Source organism: Somniosus microcephalus, unplaced genomic scaffold (genome assembly GCF_052327205.1).
Source record: "Somniosus microcephalus isolate GS21.2 unplaced genomic scaffold, FLI_Smic_1.0 unresolved_chr8, whole genome shotgun sequence".
In the NCBI taxonomy this organism is placed as follows: Eukaryota; Metazoa; Chordata; class Chondrichthyes; order Squaliformes; family Somniosidae; genus Somniosus; species Somniosus microcephalus.
Window position 1 is genome coordinate 17,845,288 of NW_028225186.1, and position 20,228 is coordinate 17,865,515.

At 49.5% G+C, this 20,228-nt stretch overlaps 1 protein-coding gene across 1 annotated transcript in view; it reads left to right on the forward strand.

Moving 5' to 3' along the window:
* The window catches only part of LOC147085604 (NACHT, LRR and PYD domains-containing protein 3-like), a 62,620-nt gene extending 49,492 nt beyond the window's left edge, over positions 1-13,128 (forward strand). Inside the window, exon 9 of the mRNA XM_085979151.1 lies at positions 153-13,128. Within this exon, the coding sequence (XP_085835277.1) occupies positions 153-240 (88 nt within the window). The 3' untranslated portion in view covers positions 241-13,128. The remainder of the gene's footprint in view (positions 1-152) is intronic.
* Positions 13,129-20,228: the final 7,100 nt, after the last annotated feature.

The following is a 20,228-nucleotide window of genomic DNA, read 5'->3' on the forward strand; positions in this document are numbered from 1 at the left end:
TTAATATAATAAATAAAATATCAATGGGATTCAGTCACTTTTCTGGGTAATATTTGTCTGTAATTATTATTGAAATATTACCCCCAGTCTCGCGGTTATTTACACTGTTGTTCAATCTGTTTATTTCCTGTTTAATCTTTAATCTGTTTCAGGCTGATGGGGAATCACTTCAGTTCATCCGGAGAAAAACAGCTGGAGTTACTGCAGGGAACAAGCCCCGGACTGAGTGTGCAAGTGTGAACAGTCCAAGTGATGACCTCACTGCTCCCATTGTGTGACCATTCCAAGTGATGACCTCACTGCTCCCATTGTGTGAACAGTCCAAGTGATGACCTCACTGCTCCCATTGTGTGACCATTCCAAGTGATGACCTCACTGCTCCCATTGTGTGACCATTCCAAGTGATGACCTCACTGCTCCCATTGTTTGACCATTCCAAGTAATGACCTCACTGCTCCCATTGTGTGAACAGTCCAAGTGATGACCTCACTGCTCCCGTTGTGTGACCATTCCAAGTGATGACCTCACTGCTCCCATTGTGTGACCACTCCAAGTGATGACCTCACTGCTCCCATTGTTTGACCATTCCAAGTCATGACCTCACTGCTCCCATTATGTGATCATTCCAAGTGATGACCTCACTGCTCCCATTGTGTGAACAGTCCAAGTGATGACCTCACTGCTCCCATTGTGTGAACAGTCCAAGTGATGACCTCACTGCTCCCATTGTGAGACCATTCCAAGTGATGACCTCACTGTTCCCATTGTGTGACCATTCCAAGTGATGACCTCACTGCTCCCATTGTGTGACCATTCCAAGTGATGACCTCACTGCTCCCATTGTGTGACCATTCCAAGTGATGACCTCACTGCTCCCATTGTGTGAACATTCCAAGTGATGACCTCACTGCTCCCATTGTGTGACCATTCCAAGTGATGACCTCACTGCTCCCATTGTGTGAACAGTCCAAGTGATGACCTCACTGCTCCCATTGTGTGACCATTCCAAGTGATGACCTCACTGCTCCCATTGTGTGACCATTCCAAGTGATGACCTCACTGCTCCCATTGTTTGACCATTCCAAGTAATGACCTCACTGCTCCCATTGTGTGAACAGTCCAAGTGATGACCTCACTGCTCCCGTTGTGTGACCATTCCAAGTGATGACCTCACTGCTCCCATTGTGTGACCACTCCAAGTGATGACCTCACTGCTCCCATTGTTTGACCATTCCAAGTCATGACCTCACTGCTCCCATTATGTGATCATTCCAAGTGAAGACCTCACTGCTCCCATTGTGTGACCATTCCAAGTGATGACCTCACTGCTCCCATTGTGTGAACAGTCCAAGTGATGACCTCACTGCTCCCATTGTGTGAACAGTCCAAGTGATGACCTCACTGCTCCCATTGTGAGACCATTCCAAGTGATGACATCACTGTTCCCATTGTGTGACCATTCCAAGTGATGACCTCACTGCTCCCATTGTGTGACCATTCCAAGTGATGACCTCACTGCTCCCATTGTGTGACCATTCCAAGTGATGACCTCACTGCTCCCATTGTGTGACCATTCCAAGTGATGACCTCACTGCTCCCATTGTGTGAACAGTCCAAGTGATGACCTCACTGCTCCCATTGTGTGAACAGTCCAAGTGATGACCTCACTGCTCCCATTGTGAGACCATTCCAAGTGATGACCTCACTGCTCCCATTGTGTGAACAGTCCAAGTGATGACCTCACTGCTCCCATTGTGTGACCATTCCAAGTGATGACCTCACTGCTCCCATTGTGTGACCATTCCAAGTGATGACCTCACTGCTCACATTGTGTGACCATTCCAAGTGATGACCTCACTGCTCCCATTGTGTGACCATTCCAAGTGATGACGTCACTGCTCCCATTGTGTGACCATTCCAAGTGATGACCTCACTGCTCCCATTGTGTGAACATTCCAAGTGATGACCTCACTGCTCCCATTGTGTGACCAGTCCAAGTGATGACATCACTGCTCCCATTGTGACCATTCCAAGTGATGACCTCACTGCTCCCATTGTGTGACCATTCCAAGTGATGACCTCACTGCTCCCATTGTGTGAACAGTCCAAGTGATGACCTCGCTGCTCCCATTGTGTGAACAGTCCAAGTGCTGATGTCACTGCTCCCATTGTGTGACCAGTCCAAGTGATGACCTCACTGCTCCCATTTTGTGACCAGTCCAAGTGATGACCTCACTGCTCCCATTGTGTGACCATTCCAAGTGATGACCTCACTGCTCCCATTGTGTGACCATTCCAAGTGATGACGTCAGTGCTCCCAATGTGTCACCATTCCAAGTGATGACCTCACTGCTCCCATTGTGTGACCATTCCAAGTGATGACGTCACTGCTCCCATTGTGTGGACAGTCCAAGTGATGACCTCACTGCTGCCATTGTGTGACCATTCCAAGTGATGACCTCACTGCTCTCGTGTGAACATTCCAAGTGATGACCTCACTGCTCCCATTGTGTGACCATTCCAAGTGATGACGTCACTGCTCCCATTGTGTGACCATTCCAAGTGATGACCTCACTGCTCCCATTGTGAGAACATTCCAAGTGATGACGTCACTGCTCCCATTGTGTGAACATTCCAAGTGATGTCCTCACTACTCCCATTGTGTGACCATTCCAAGTGATGACCTCACTGCTCCCATTGTGTGAACAGTCCAAGTGATGACCTCACTGCTCCCATTGTGTGACCATTCCAAGTGATGACCTCACTGCTCCCATTGTGTGACCAGTCCAAGTGATGACGTCACTGCTCCCATTGTGTGACCATTCCAAGTGATGACCTCACTGCTCCCATTGTGTGACCAGTCCAAGTGATGACCTCACTGCTCCCATTGTGTGACCATTCCAAGTGATGACCTCACTGCTCCCATTGTGTGACCAGTCCAAGTGATGACCTCACTGCTCCCATTGTGTGACCATTCCAAGTGATGACCTCACTGCTCCCATTGTGTGACCATTCCAAGTGATGACCTCACTGCTCCCATTGTGTGACCATTCCAAGTGATGACGTCACTGCTCCCATTGTGTGACCATTCCAAGTGATGACCTCACTGCTCCCATTGTGTGACCATTCCAAGTGATGACCTCACTGCTTCCATTGTGACCATTCCAAGTGATGACCTCACTGCTCCCATTGTGTGAAAAGTCCAAGTGATGACCTCACTGCTCCCATTGTGTGAACATTCCAAGTGATGACCTCACTGCTCCCATTGTGTGACCATTCCAAGTGATGACTTCACTGCTCCCATTGTGTGACCAGTCCAAGTGATGACGTCACTGCTCCCATTGTGTGACCATTCCAAGTGATAACCTCACTGCTCCCATTGTGTGACCATTCGAAGTGATGACCTCACTGCTCCCATTGTGTGACCATTCCAAGTGATGACGTCACTGCTCCCATTGTGTGACCATTCCGAGTGATGACGTCACTGCTCCCATTGTGTGAACATTCCGAGTGATGACGTCACTGCTCCCATTGTGTGAACATTCCAAGTGATGACCTCACTGCTCCCATTGTGTGACCATTCCAAGTGATGACTTCACTGCTCCCATTGTGTGACCAGTCCAAGTGATGATGTCACTGCTCCCATTGTGTGACCATTCCAAGTGATGACCTCACTGCTCCCATTGTGTGACCATTCGAAGTGATGACCTCACTGCTCCCATTGTGTGACCATTCCAAGTGATGACGTCACTGCTCCCATTGTGTGACCATTCCGAGTGATGACGTCACTGCTCCCATTGTGTGAACATTCCGAGTGATGACATCACTGCTCCCATTGTGTGAACATTCCGAGTGATGACGTCACTGCTACCATTGTGTGAACATTCCAAGTGATGACCTCACTGCTCCCATTGTGTGGCCATTCCAAGTGATGACCTCACTGCTCCCATTGTGTGACCATTCCAAGTGATGACCTCACTGCTCCCATTGTGTGAACAGTCCATGTGATGACGTCACTGCTCCCATTGTGTGACCATTCCAAGTGATGACCTCACTGCTCCCATTGTGTGACCATTCCAAGTGATGACCTCACTGCTCCCATTGTGTGACCATTCCAAGTGATGACCTCACTGCTCCCATTGTATGACCATTCCAAGTGATGACCTCACTGCTCCCATTGTGTGACCATTCCAAGTGATGACCTCACTGCTCCCATTGTGTGACCATTCCAAGTGATGACCTCAGTGCTGCCATTGTGTGACCATTCCAAGTGATGACCTCAGTGCTCCCATTGTGTGACCATTCCAAGTGATGACCTCACTGCTCCCATTGTGTGACCATTCCAAGTGATGACCTCACTGCTCCCATTGTGTGACCATTCCAAGTGATGACCTCACTGCTCCCATTCTGTGACCATCCCAAGTGATGACCTCACTGCTCCCATTGTGTGACCATTCCAAGTGATGACCTCACTGCTCCCATTGTGTGACCAGTCCAAGTGATGACCTCACTGCTCCCATTGTGTGACCATTCCAAGTGACGGCCTCACTGCTCCCATTGTGTGACCATTCCAAGTGATGACCTCACTGCTTCCATTGTGTGACTATTCCAAGTGATGACCTCACTGCTCCCATTGTGTGACCATTCCAAGTGATGACCTCACTGCTCCCATTGTGTGAACAGTCCATGTGATGACGTCACTGCTCCCATTCTGTGAACATTCCAAGTGATGACCTCACTGCTCCCATTGTGTGACCATTCCAAGTGATGACCTCACTTCTCCCATTGTGTGACCATTCCAAGTGATGACCTCACTGCTCCGATTGTGTGACCATTCCAAGTGATGACCTCACTGCTCCCATTGTGTGACCATTCCAAGTGATGACCTCACTGCTCCCATTGTGTGACCATTCCAAGTGATGACCTCACTGCTCCCATTGTGTGAACAGTCCAAGTGATGACCTCACTGCTCCCATTGTGTGAACATTCCAAGTGATGACCTCACTGCTCCCATTGTGTGACCATTCCAAGTGATGACCTCACTGCTCCCATTGTGTGACCATTCCAAGTGATGACCTCACCGCTCCCATTGTGTGACCATTCCAAGTGATTACGTCACTGCTCCCATTGTGTGACCGTTCCAAGTGATGACCTCACTGCTCCCACTGTGTGACCATTCCAAGTGATTACCTCACTGCTCCCATTGTGTGAACAGTCCAAGTGATGACCTCACTGCTCCCATTGTGTGACCATTCTAAGTGATGACATCACTGCTCCCATTGTGTGACCATTCCAAGTGATGTCACTGCTCCCATTGTGACCATTCCAAGTGATGATGTCACTGCTCCCATTGTGTGACCAGTCCAAGTGATAACCTCACTGCTCCCATTGTGTGACCATTCCAAGTGATGACCTCACTGCTCCCATTGTGTGACCATTCCAAGTGATGACGTCACTGCTCCCATTGTGTGGACAGTTCAAGTGATGACCTCACTGCTGCCATTGTGTGACCATTCCAAGTGATGACGTCACTGCTCCCATTGTGTGACCATTCCAATTGATGATGTCACTGCTCCCATTGTGTGAACATTCCGAGTGATGACGTCACTGCTCCCATTGTGTGACCATCCAAGTGATGACCTCACTGCTCCCATTGTGTGACCATTCCAAGTGATGACATCACTGCTCCCATTGTGACCATTCCAAGTGATGACATCACTGCTCCCATTGTGTGACCATTCCAAGTGATGACCTCACTGCTCCCATTGTGTGAACAGTCCAAGTGAGGACCTCACTGCTCCCATTGTGTGACCATTCCAAGTGATGACCTCACTGCTCCCATTGTGTGAACATTCCAAGTGATGTCCTCACTGCTCCCATTGTGTGACCATTCCAAGTGATGACCTCAGTGCTCCCATTGTGTGACCATTCCAAGTGATGACCTCACTGCTCCCATTGTGTGACCATTCCAAGTGATGACCTCACTGCTCCCATTCTGTGACCATCCCAAGTGATGACCTCACTGCTCCCATTGTGTGACCATTCCAAGTGATGACCTCACTGCTCCCATTGTGTGACCAGTCCAAGTGATGACCTCACTGCTCCCATTGTGTGACCATTCCAAGTGATGACCTCACTGCTCCCATTGTGTGACCATTCCAAGTGATGACCTCACTGCTCCCATTGTGTGACTATTCCAAGTGATGACCTCACTGCTCCCATTGTGTGACCATTCCAAGTGGTGACCTCACTGCTCCCATTGTGTGAACAGTCCATGTGATGACGTCACTGCTCCCATTCTGTGAACATTCCAAGTGATGACCTCACTGCTCCCATTGTGTGACCATTCCAAGTGATGACCTCACTTCTCCCATTGTGTGACCATTCCAAGTGATGACCTCACTGCTCCGATTGTGTGACCATTCCAAGTGATGACCTCACTGCTCCCATTGTGTGAACAGTCCAAGTGATGACCTCACTGCTCCCATTGTGTGACCATTCCAAGTGATGACCTCACTGCTCCCATTGTGTGACCATTCCAAGTGATGACCTCACTGCTCCCATTGTGTGACCATTCCAAGTGCTTACGTCACTGCTCCCATTGTGTGACCGTTCCAAGTGATGACCTCACTGCTCCCACTGTGTGACCATTCCAAGTGATGACCTCACTGCTCCCATTGTGTGACCATTCCAAGTGATGACGTCACTGCTCCCATTGTGTGGACAGTTCAAGTGATGACCTCACTGCTGCCATTGTGTGACCATTCCAAGTGATGACGTCACTGCTCCCATTGTGTGACCATTCCAATTGATGATGTCACTGCTCCCATTGTGTGAACATTCCGAGTGATGACGTCACTGCTCCCATTGTGTGACCATCCAAGTGATGACCTCACTGCTCCCATTGTGTGACCATTCGAAGTGATGACCTCACTGCTCCCATTGTGTGACCATTCCAAGTGATGACGTCACTGCTCCCATTGTGTGACCATTCCGAGTGATGACGTCACTGCTCCCATTGTGTGAACATTCCGAGTGATGACATCACTGCTCCCATTGTGTGAACATTCCGAGTGATGACGTCACTGCTACCATTGTGTGAACATTCCAAGTGATGACCTCACTGCTCCCATTGTGTGGCCATTCCAAGTGATGACCTCACTGCTCCCATTGTGTGACCATTCCAAGTGATGACCTCACTGCTCCCATTGTGTGAACAGTCCATGTGATGACGTCACTGCTCCCATTGTGTGACCATTCCAAGTGATGACCTCACTGCTCCCATTGTGTGACCATTCCAAGTGATGACCTCACTGCTCCCATTGTGTGACCATTCCAAGTGATGACCTCACTGCTCCCATTGTATGACCATTCCAAGTGATGACCTCACTGCTCCCATTGTGTGACCATTCCAAGTGATGACCTCACTGCTCCCATTGTGTGACCATTCCAAGTGATGACCTCAGTGCTGCCATTGTGTGACCATTCCAAGTGATGACCTCAGTGCTCCCATTGTGTGACCATTCCAAGTGATGACCTCACTGCTCCCATTGTGTGACCATTCCAAGTGATGACCTCACTGCTCCCATTGTGTGACCATTCCAAGTGATGACCTCACTGCTCCCATTCTGTGACCATCCCAAGTGATGACCTCACTGCTCCCATTGTGTGACCATTCCAAGTGATGACCTCACTGCTCCCATTGTGTGACCAGTCCAAGTGATGACCTCACTGCTCCCATTGTGTGACCATTCCAAGTGACGGCCTCACTGCTCCCATTGTGTGACCATTCCAAGTGATGACCTCACTGCTCCCATTGTGTGACTATTCCAAGTGATGACCTCACTGCTCCCATTGTGTGACCATTCCAAGTGATGACCTCACTGCTCCCATTGTGTGAACAGTCCATGTGATGACGTCACTGCTCCCATTCTGTGAACATTCCAAGTGATGACCTCACTGCTCCCATTGTGTGACCATTCCAAGTGATGACCTCACTTCTCCCATTGTGTGACCATTCCAAGTGATGACCTCACTGCTCCGATTGTGTGACCATTCCAAGTGATGACCTCACTGCTCCCATTGTGTGACCATTCCAAGTGATGACCTCACTGCTCCCATTGTGTGACCATTCCAAGTGATGACCTCACTGCTCCCATTGTGTGAACAGTCCAAGTGATGACCTCACTGCTCCCATTGTGTGAACATTCCAAGTGATGACCTCACTGCTCCCATTGTGTGACCATTCCAAGTGATGACCTCACTGCTCCCATTGTGTGACCATTCCAAGTGATGACCTCACTGCTCCCATTGTGTGACCATTCCAAGTGATTACGTCACTGCTCCCATTGTGTGACCGTTCCAAGTGATGACCTCACTGCTCCCACTGTGTGACCATTCCAAGTGATTACCTCACTGCTCCCATTGTGTGAACAGTCCAAGTGATGACCTCACTGCTCCCATTGTGTGACCATTCTAAGTGATGACATCACTGCTCCCATTGTGTGACCATTCCAAGTGATGTCACTGCTCCCATTGTGACCATTCCAAGTGATGATGTCACTGCTCCCATTGTGTGACCAGTCCAAGTGATAACCTCACTGCTCCCATTGTGTGACCATTCCAAGTGATGACCTCACTGCTCCCATTGTGTGACCATTCCAAGTGATGACGTCACTGCTCCCATTGTGTGGACAGTTCAAGTGATGACCTCACTGCTGCCATTGTGTGACCATTCCAAGTGATGACGTCACTGCTCCCATTGTGTGACCATTCCAATTGATGATGTCACTGCTCCCATTGTGTGAACATTCCGAGTGATGACGTCACTGCTCCCATTGTGTGACCATCCAAGTGATGACCTCACTGCTCCCATTGTGTGACCATTCCAAGTGATGACATCACTGCTCCCATTGTGACCATTCCAAGTGATGACATCACTGCTCCCATTGTGTGACCATTCCAAGTGATGACCTCACTGCTCCCATTGTGTGAACAGTCCAAGTGAGGACCTCACTGCTCCCATTGTGTGACCATTCCAAGTGATGACCTCACTGCTCCCATTGTGTGAACATTCCAAGTGATGTCCTCACTGCTCCCATTGTGTGACCATTCCAAGTGATGACCTCAGTGCTCCCATTGTGTGACCATTCCAAGTGATGACCTCACTGCTCCCATTGTGTGACCATTCCAAGTGATGACCTCACTGCTCCCATTCTGTGACCATCCCAAGTGATGACCTCACTGCTCCCATTGTGTGACCATTCCAAGTGATGACCTCACTGCTCCCATTGTGTGACCAGTCCAAGTGATGACCTCACTGCTCCCATTGTGTGACCATTCCAAGTGATGACCTCACTGCTCCCATTGTGTGACCATTCCAAGTGATGACCTCACTGCTCCCATTGTGTGACTATTCCAAGTGATGACCTCACTGCTCCCATTGTGTGACCATTCCAAGTGGTGACCTCACTGCTCCCATTGTGTGAACAGTCCATGTGATGACGTCACTGCTCCCATTCTGTGAACATTCCAAGTGATGACCTCACTGCTCCCATTGTGTGACCATTCCAAGTGATGACCTCACTTCTCCCATTGTGTGACCATTCCAAGTGATGACCTCACTGCTCCGATTGTGTGACCATTCCAAGTGATGACCTCACTGCTCCCATTGTGTGAACAGTCCAAGTGATGACCTCACTGCTCCCATTGTGTGACCATTCCAAGTGATGACCTCACTGCTCCCATTGTGTGACCATTCCAAGTGATGACCTCACTGCTCCCATTGTGTGACCATTCCAAGTGCTTACGTCACTGCTCCCATTGTGTGACCGTTCCAAGTGATGACCTCACTGCTCCCACTGTGTGACCATTCCAAGTGATTACCTCACTGCTCCCATTGTGTGAACAGTCCAAGTGATGACCTCACTGCTCCCATTGTGTGACCATTCCAAGTGATGATGTCACTGCTCCCATTGTGTGACCAGTCCAAGTGATAACCTCACTGCTCCCATTGTGTGACCATTCCAAGTGATGACCTCACTGCTCCCATTGTGTGACCATTCCAAGTGATGACGTCACTGCTCCCATTGTGTGGACAGTTCAAGTGATGACCTCACTGCTGCCATTGTGTGACCATTCCAAGTGATGACGTCACTGCTCCCATTGTGTGACCATTCCAATTGATGATGTCACTGCTCCCATTGTGTGACCATCCAAGTGATGACCTCACTGCTCCCATTGTGTGACCATTCCAAGTGATGACATCACTGCTCCCATTGTGACCATTCCAAGTGATGACATCACTGCTCCCATTGTGTGAACATTCCAAGTGATGACCTCACTGCTCCCATTGTGTGACCATTCCAAGTGATGACCTCACTGCTCCCATTGTGTGAACAGTCCAAGTGAGGACCTCACTGCTCCCATTGTGTGACCATTCCAAGTGATGACCTCACTGCTCCCATTGTGTGAACATTCCAAGTGATGTCCTCACTGCTCCCATTGTGTGACCATTCCAAGTGATGACCTCACTGCTCCCATTGTGTGACCATTCCAAGTGATGACCTCACTGCTCCCATTGTGTGACCATTCCAAGTGATGACCACACTGCTCCCATTGTGTGACCATTCCAAGTGATGACGTCACTGCTCCCATTGTGTGACCATTCCGAGTCATGACATCACTGCTCCCATTGTGTGAACATTCCGAGTCATGACGTCACTGCTCCCAATGTGTGAACATTCCAAGTGATGACCTCACTGCTCCCATTGTGTGACCATTCCAAGTGATGATCTCACTGCTCCCATTGTTTGAACAGTCCATGTGATGACCTCACTGCTCCCATTGTGAGACCAATCCAAGTGATGTCACTGCTCCCATTGTGACCATTCCAAGTGATGTTGTCACTGCTCCCATTGTGTGACCAGTCCAAGTGATGACGTCACTGCTCCCATTGTGTGAACATTCCAAGTGATGACGTCACTGCTCCCATTGTGTGACCATTCCAAGTGATGACCACACTGCCCCCATTGTGTGACTATTCCAGGTGATGACCTCACTGCTCCCATTGTGTGACCATTCCAAGTGATGACATCACTGCTCCCATTGTGTGACCATTCCAAGTGATGACCTCACTGCTCCCATTGTGTGGCCATTCCAAGTGATGATCTCACTGCTCCCATTGTGTGACCATTCCAAGTCATGACGTCACTGCTCCCATTGTGTGAACATTCCCAGTGATGACCTCACTGCTCCCATTGTGTGACCATTCCAAGTGATGACCTCACTGCTCACATTGTGTGACCATTCCAAGTGATGACCTCACTGCTCCCATTGTGTGACCATTCCAAGTGATGACGTCACTGCTCCCATTGTGTGACCATTCCAAGTGATGACCTCACTGCTCCCATTGTGTGAACATTCCAAGTGATGACCTCACTGCTCCCATTGTGTGACCAGTCCAAGTGATGACATCACTGCTCCCATTGTGACCATTCCAAGTGATGACCTCACTGCTCCCATTGTGTGACCATTCCAAGTGATGACCTCACTGCTCCCATTGTGTGAACAGTCCAAGTGATGACCTCGCTGCTCCCATTGTGTGAACAGTCCAAGTGATGATGTCACTGCTCCCATTGTGTGACCAGTCCAAGTGATGACCTCACTGCTCCCATTTTGTGACCAGTCCAAGTGATGACCTCACTGCTCCCATTGTGTGACCATTCCAAGTGATGACCTCACTGCTCCCATTGTGTGACCATTCCAAGTGATGACGTCAGTGCTCCCAATGTGTCACCATTCCAAGTGATGACCTCACTGCTCCCATTGTGTGACCATTCCAAGTGATGACGTCACTGCTCCCATTGTGTGGACAGTCCAAGTGATGACCTCACTGCTGCCATTGTGTGACCATTCCAAGTGATGACCTCACTGCTCTCGTGTGAACATTCCAAGTGATGACCTCACTGCTCCCATTGTGTGACCATTCCAAGTGATGACGTCACTGCTCCCATTGTGTGACCATTCCAAGTGATGACCTCACTGCTCCCATTGTGAGAACATTCCAAGTGATGACGTCACTGCTCCCATTGTGTGAACATTCCAAGTGATGTCCTCACGACTCCCATTGTGTGACCATTCCAAGTGATGACCTCACTGCTCCCATTGTGTGAACAGTCCAAGTGATGACCTCACTGCTCCCATTGTGTGACCATTCCAAGTGATGACCTCACTGCTCCCATTGTGTGACCAGTCCAAGTGATGACGTCACTGCTCCCATTGTGTGACCATTCCAAGTGATGACCTCACTGCTCCCATTGTGTGACCAGTCCAAGTGATGACCTCACTGCTCCCATTGTGTGACCATTCCAAGTGATGACCTCACTGCTCCCATTGTGTGACCAGTCCAAGTGATGACCTCACTGCTCCCATTGTGTGACCATTCCAAGTGATGACCTCACTGCTCCCATTGTGTGACCATTCCAAGTGATGACCTCACTGCTCCCATTGTGTGACCATTCCAAGTGATGACGTCACTGCTCCCATTGTGTGACCATTCCAAGTGATGACCTCACTGCTCCCATTGTGTGACCATTCCAAGTGATGACCTCACTGCTTCCATTGTGACCATTCCAAGTGATGACCTCACTGCTCCCATTGTGTGAAAAGTCCAAGTGATGACCTCACTGCTCCCATTGTGTGAACATTCCAAGTGATGACCTCACTGCTCCCATTGTGTGACCATTCCAAGTGATGACTTCACTGCTCCCATTGTGTGACCAGTCCAAGTGATGACGTCACTGCTCCCATTGTGTGACCATTCCAAGTGATAACCTCACTGCTCCCATTGTGTGACCATTCGAAGTGATGACCTCACTGCTCCCATTGTGTGACCATTCCAAGTGATGACGTCACTGCTCCCATTGTGTGACCATTCCGAGTGATGACGTCACTGCTCCCATTGTGTGAACATTCCGAGTGATGACGTCACTGCTCCCATTGTGTGAACATTCCGAGTGATGACGTCACTGCTCCCATTGTGTGAACATTCCAAGTGATGACCTCACTGCTCCCATTGTGTGACCATTCCAAGTGATGACTTCACTGCTCCCATTGTGTGACCAGTCCAAGTGATGATGTCACTGCTCCCATTGTGTGACCATTCGAAGTGATGACCTCACTGCTCCCATTGTGTGACCATTCCAAGTGATGACGTCACTGCTCCCATTGTGTGACCATTCCGAGTGATGACGTCACTGCTCCCATTGTGTGAACATTCCGAGTGATGACATCACTGCTCCCATTGTGTGAACATTCCGAGTGATGACGTCACTGCTACCATTGTGTGAACATTCCAAGTGATGACCTCACTGCTCCCATTGTGTGGCCATTCCAAGTGATGACCTCACTGCTCCCATTGTGTGACCATTCCAAGTGATGACCTCACTGCTCCCATTGTGTGAACAGTCCATGTGATGACGTCACTGCTCCCATTGTGTGACCATTCCAAGTGATGACCTCACTGCTCCCATTGTGTGACCATTCCAAGTGATGACCTCACTGCTCCCATTGTGTGACCATTCCAAGTGATGACCTCACTGCTCCCATTGTATGACCATTCCAAGTGATGACCTCACTGCTCCCATTGTGTGACCATTCCAAGTGATGACCTCACTGCTCCCATTGTGTGACCATTCCAAGTGATGACCTCAGTGCTGCCATTGTGTGACCATTCCAAGTGATGACCTCAGTGCTCCCATTGTGTGACCATTCCAAGTGATGACCTCACTGCTCCCATTGTGTGACCATTCCAAGTGATGACCTCACTGCTCCCATTGTGTGACCATTCCAAGTGATGACCTCACTGCTCCCATTCTGTGACCATCCCAAGTGATGACCTCACTGCTCCCATTGTGTGACCAGTCCAAGTGATGACCTCACTGCTCCCATTGTGTGACCAGTCCAAGTGATGACCTCACTGCTCCCATTGTGTGACCATTCCAAGTGACGGCCTCACTGCTCCCATTGTGTGACCATTCCAAGTGATGACCTCACTGCTCCCATTGTGTGACTATTCCAAGTGATGACCTCACTGCTCCCATTGTGTGACCATTCCAAGTGATGACCTCACTGCTCCCATTGTGTGAACAGTCCATGTGATGACGTCACTGCTCCCATTCTGTGAACATTCCAAGTGATGACCTCACTGCTCCCATTGTGTGACCATTCCAAGTGATGACCTCACTTCTCCCATTGTGTGACCATTCCAAGTGATGACCTCACTGCTCCGATTGTGTGACCATTCCAAGTGATGACCTCACTGCTCCCATTGTGTGACCATTCCAAGTGATGACCTCACTGCTCCCATTGTGTGACCATTCCAAGTGATGACCTCACTGCTCCCATTGTGTGAACAGTCCAAGTGATGACCTCACTGCTCCCATTGTGTGAACATTCCAAGTGATGACCTCACTGCTCCCATTGTGTGACCATTCCAAGTGATGACCTCACTGCTCCCATTGTGTGACCATTCCAAGTGATGACCTCACTGCTCCCATTGTGTGACCATTCCAAGTGATTACGTCACTGCTCCCATTGTGTGACCGTTCCAAGTGATGACCTCACTGCTCCCACTGTGTGACCATTCCAAGTGATGACCTCACTGCTCCCATTGTGTGAACAGTCCAAGTGATGACCTCACTGCTCCCATTGTGTGACCATTCTAAGTGATGACATCACTGCTCCCATTGTGTGACCATTCCAAGTGATGTCACTGCTCCCATTGTGACCATTCCAAGTGATGATGTCACTGCTCCCATTGTGTGACCAGTCCAAGTGATAACCTCACTGCTCCCATTGTGTGACCATTCCAAGTGATGACCTCACTGCTCCCATTGTGTGACCATTCCAAGTGATGACGTCACTGCTCCCATTGTGTGGACAGTTCAAGTGATGACCTCACTGCTGCCATTGTGTGACCATTCCAAGTGATGACGTCACTGCTCCCATTGTGTGACCATTCCAATTGATGATGTCACTGCTCCCATTGTGTGAACATTCCGAGTGATGACGTCACTGCTCCCATTGTGTGACCATCCAAGTGATGACCTCACTGCTCCCATTGTGTGACCATTCCAGGTGATGACATCACTGCTCCCATTGTGACCATTCCAAGTGATGACATCACTGCTCCCATTGTGTGACCATTCCAAGTGATGACCTCACTGCTCCCATTGTGTGACCATTCCAAGTGATGACCTCACTGCTCCCATTGTGTGAACAGTCCAAGTGAGGACCTCACTGCTCCCATTGTGTGACCATTCCAAGTGATGACGTCACTGCTCCCATTGTGTGAACATTCCAAGTGATGTCCTCACTGCTCCCATTGTGTGACCATTCCAAGTGATGACCTCACTGCTCCCATTGTGTGACCATTCCAAGTGATGACGTCACTGCTCCCATTGTGTGGACAGTTCAAGTGATGACCTCACTGCTGCCATTGTGTGACCATTCCAAGTGATGACGTCACTGCTCCCATTGTGTGACCATTCCAATTGATGACGTCACTGCTCCCATTGTGTGAACATTCCGAGTCATGACGTCACTGCTCCCAATGTGTGAACATTCCAAGTGATGACCTCACTGCTCCCATTGTGTGAACAGTCCATGTGATGACCTCACTGCTCCCATTGTGAGACCAATCCAAGTGATGTCACTGCTCCCATTGTGACCATTCCAAGTGATGATGTCACTGCTCCCATTGTGTGACCAGTCCAAGTGATGACGTCACTGCTCCCATTGTGTGAACATTCCAAGTGATGACGTCACTGCTCCCATTGTGTGACCATTCCAAGTGATGACCACACTGCCCCCATTGTGTGACTATTCCAGGTGATGACCTCACTGCTCCCATTGTGTGACCATTCCAAGTGATGACATCACTGCTCCCATTGTGTGACCATTCCAAGTGATGACCTCACTGCTCCCATTGTGTGGCCATTCCAAGTGATGATCTCACTGTTCCCATTGTGTGACCATTCCAAGTCATGACGTCACTGCTCCCATTGTGTGAACATTCCCAGTGATGACGTCACTGCTCCCATTGTGTGACCATTCCAAGTGATGACATCACTGCCTCCATTGTGTGAACAGTCCAAGTGATGACCTCACTGCTCCCATTGTGACCATTCCAAGTGATGACATCACTGCTCCCATTGTGAGACCATTCCAAGTGTTGACAACACTGCTCCCATTGTGTGACCAGTCCAAGTGATGACATCACTGCCTCCATTGTGTGAACAGTCCAAGTGATGACCTCACTGCTTCCATTGTGACCATTCCAAGTGATGACCTTACTGCTCCCATTGTGTGAAAAGTCCAAGTGATGACCTCACTGCTCCCATTGTGTGAACATGCCAAGTGATGACCTCACTGCTCCCATTGTGTGACCATTCCAAGTGATGACTTCACTGCTCCCATTGTGTGACCAGTCCAAGTGATGACCTCACTGCTCCCATTGTGTGACCATTCGAAGTGATGACCTCACTGCTCCCATTGTGTGACCATTCCAAGTGATGACGTCACTGCTCCCATTGTGTGACCATTCCGAGTGATGACGTCACTGCTCCCATTGTGTGAACATTCCGAGTGATGACGTCACTGCTCCCATTGTGTGAACATTCCAAGTGATGACCTCACTGCTCCCATTGTGTGACCATTCCAAGTGATGACTTCACTGCTCCCATTGTGTGACCAGTCCAAGTGATGACGTCACTGCTCCCATTGTGTGACCATTCCAAGTGATGACCTCACTGCTCCCATTGTGTGACCATTCGAAGTGATGACCTCACTGCTCCCATTGTGTGACCATTCCAAGTGATGACGTCACTGCTCCCATTGTGTGACCATTCCGAGTGATGACGTCACTGCTCCCATTGTGTGAACATTCCGAGTGATGACGTCACTGCTACCATTGTGTGAACATTCCAAGTGATGACCTCACTGCTCCCATTGTGTGGCCATTCCAAGTGATGACCTCACTGCTCCCATTGTGTGACCATTCCAAGTGATGACCTCACTGCTCCCATTGTGTGACCATTCCAAGTGATGACCTCACTGCTCCCATTGTATGACCATTCCAAGTGATGACCTCACTGCTCCCATTGTGTGACCATTCCAAGTGATGACCTCACTGCTCCCATTGTGTGACCATTCCAAGTGATGACCTCAGTGCTCCCATTGTGTGACCATTCCAAGTGATGACCTCACTGCTCCCATTGTGTGACCATTCCAAGTGATGACCTCACTGCTCCCATTCTGTGACCATCCCAAGTGATGACCTCACTGCTCCCATTGTGTGACCATTCCAAGTGATGACCTCACTGCTCCCATTGTGTGACCAGTCCAAGTGATGACCTCACTGCTCCCATTGTGTGACCATTCCAAGTGATGACCTCACTGCTCCCATTGTGTGACCATTCCAAGTGATGACCTCACTGCTCCCATTGTGTGACTATTCCAAGTGATGACCTCACTGCTCCCATTGTGTGACCATTCCAAGTGGTGACCTCACTGCTCCCATTGTGTGAACAGTCCATGTGATGACGTCACTGCTCCCATTCTGTGAACATTCCAAGTGATGACCTCACTGCTCCCATTGTGTGACCATTCCAAGTGATGACCTCACTTCTCCCATTGTGTGACCATTCCAAGTGATGACCTCACTGCTCCGATTGTGTGACCATTCCAAGTGATGACCTCACTGCTCCCATTGTGTGAACAGTCCAAGTGATGACCTCACTGCTCCCATTGTGTGACCATTCCAAGTGATGACCTCACTGCTCCCATTGTGTGACCATTCCAAGTGATGACCTCACTGCTCCCATTGTGTGACCATTCCAAGTGCTTACGTCACTGCTCCCATTGTGTGACCGTTCCAAGTGATGACCTCACTGCTCCCACTGTGTGACCATTCCAAGTGATTACCTCACTGCTCCCATTGTGTGAACAGTCCAAGTGATGACCTCACTGCTCCCATTGTGTGACCATTCCAAGTGATGATGTCACTGCTCCCATTGTGTGACCAGTCCAAGTGATAACCTCACTGCTCCCATTGTGTGACCATTCCAAGTGATGACCTCACTGCTCCCATTGTGTGACCATTCCAAGTGATGACGTCACTGCTCCCATTGTGTGGACAGTTCAAGTGATGACCTCACTGCTGCCATTGTGTGACCATTCCAAGTGATGACGTCACTGCTCCCATTGTGTGACCATTCCAATTGATGATGTCACTGCTCCCATTGTGTGAACATTCCGAGTGATGACGTCACTGCTCCCATTGTGTGACCATCCAAGTGATGACCTCACTGCTCCCATTGTGTGACCATTCCAAGTGATGACATCACTGCTCCCATTGTGACCATTCCAAGTGATGACATCACTGCTCCCATTGTGTGAACATTCCAAGTGATGACCTCACTGCTCCCATTGTGTGACCATTCCAAGTGATGACCTCACTGCTCCCATTGTGTGAACAGTCCAAGTGAGGACCTCACTGCTCCCATTGTGTGACCATTCCAAGTGATGACCTCACTGCTCCCATTGTGTGAACATTCCAAGTGATGTCCTCACTGCTCCCATTGTGTGACCATTCCAAGTGATGACCTCACTGCTCCCATTGTGTGACCATTCCAAGTGATGACCTCACTGCTCCCATTGTGTGACCATTCCAAGTGATGACCACACTGCTCCCATTGTGTGACCATTCCAAGTGATGACGTCACTGCTCCCATTGTGTGACCATTCCGAGTCATGACGTCACTGCTCCCATTGTGTGAACATTCCGAGTCATGACGTCACTGCTCCCAATGTGTGAACATTCCAAGTGATGACCTCACTGCTCCCATTGTGTGACCATTCCAAGTGATGATCTCACTGCTCCCATTGTTTGAACAGTCCATGTGATGACCTCACTGCTCCCATTGTGAGACCAATCCAAGTGATGTCACTGCTCCCATTGTGACCATTCCAAGTGATGATGTCACTGCTCCCATTGTGTGACCAGTCCAAGTGATGATGTCACTGCTCCCATTGTGTGAACATTCCAAGTGATGACGTCACTGCTCCCATTGTGTGACCATTCCAAGTGATGACCACACTGCTCCCATTGTGTGAACAGTCCAAGTGATGACCTCACTGCCCCCATTGTGTGACTATTCCAGGTGATGACCTCACTGCTCCCATTGTGTGACCATTCCAAGTGATGACATCACTGCTCCCATTGTGTGACCATTCCAAGTGATGACCTCACTGCTCCCATTGTGTGGCCATTCCAAGTGATGATCTCACTGCTCCCATTGTCTGACCATTCCAAGTGATGACGTCACTGCTCCCATTGTGTGGACAGTCCAAGTGTTGACCTCACTGCTGCCATTGTGTGACCATTCCAAGTCATGATGTCACTGCTCCCATTGTGTGAACATTCCCAGTGATGACATCACTGCTCCCATTGTGTGACCATTCCAAGTGATGACATCACTGCCTCCATTGTGTGAACAGTCCAAGTGATGACCTCACTGCTCCCATTGTGACCATTCCAAGTGATGACATCACTGCTCCCATTGTGAGACCATTCCAAGTGTTGACAACACTGCTCCCATTGTGTGACCAGTCCAAGTGATGACATCACTGCCTCCATTGTGTGAACAGTCCAAGCGATGACCTCACTGCTCCCATTGTGTGACCATTCCAAGTGATGACCTCACTGCTCCCATTGTGTGACCATTCCAAGTGATGACCTCACTGCTGCCATTGTGTGACCATTCCAAGTGATGACGTCACTGCTCCCATTGTGTGACCATTCCAAGTGATGATGTCACTGCTCCCATTGTGTGAACAGTCCAAGTGATGACCTCACTGCTCCCATTCTGTGACCATTCAAAGTGATGACATCACTGCTCCCATTGTGACCATTCCAAGTGATGACCTCACTGCTCCCATTGTGTGAACAGTCCAAGTGATGACCTCACTGCTCCCATTGTGTGACCATTCCAAGTGATGACCTCACTGCTCCCATTGTGTGAACATTCCAAGTGATGTCCTCACTGCTCCCATTGTGTGACCATTCCAAGTGATGACCTCACTGCTCCCATTGTGTGACCATTCCAAGTGATGACCTCACTGCTCCCATTGTGTGACCATTCCAAGTGATGACCTCACTGCTCCCA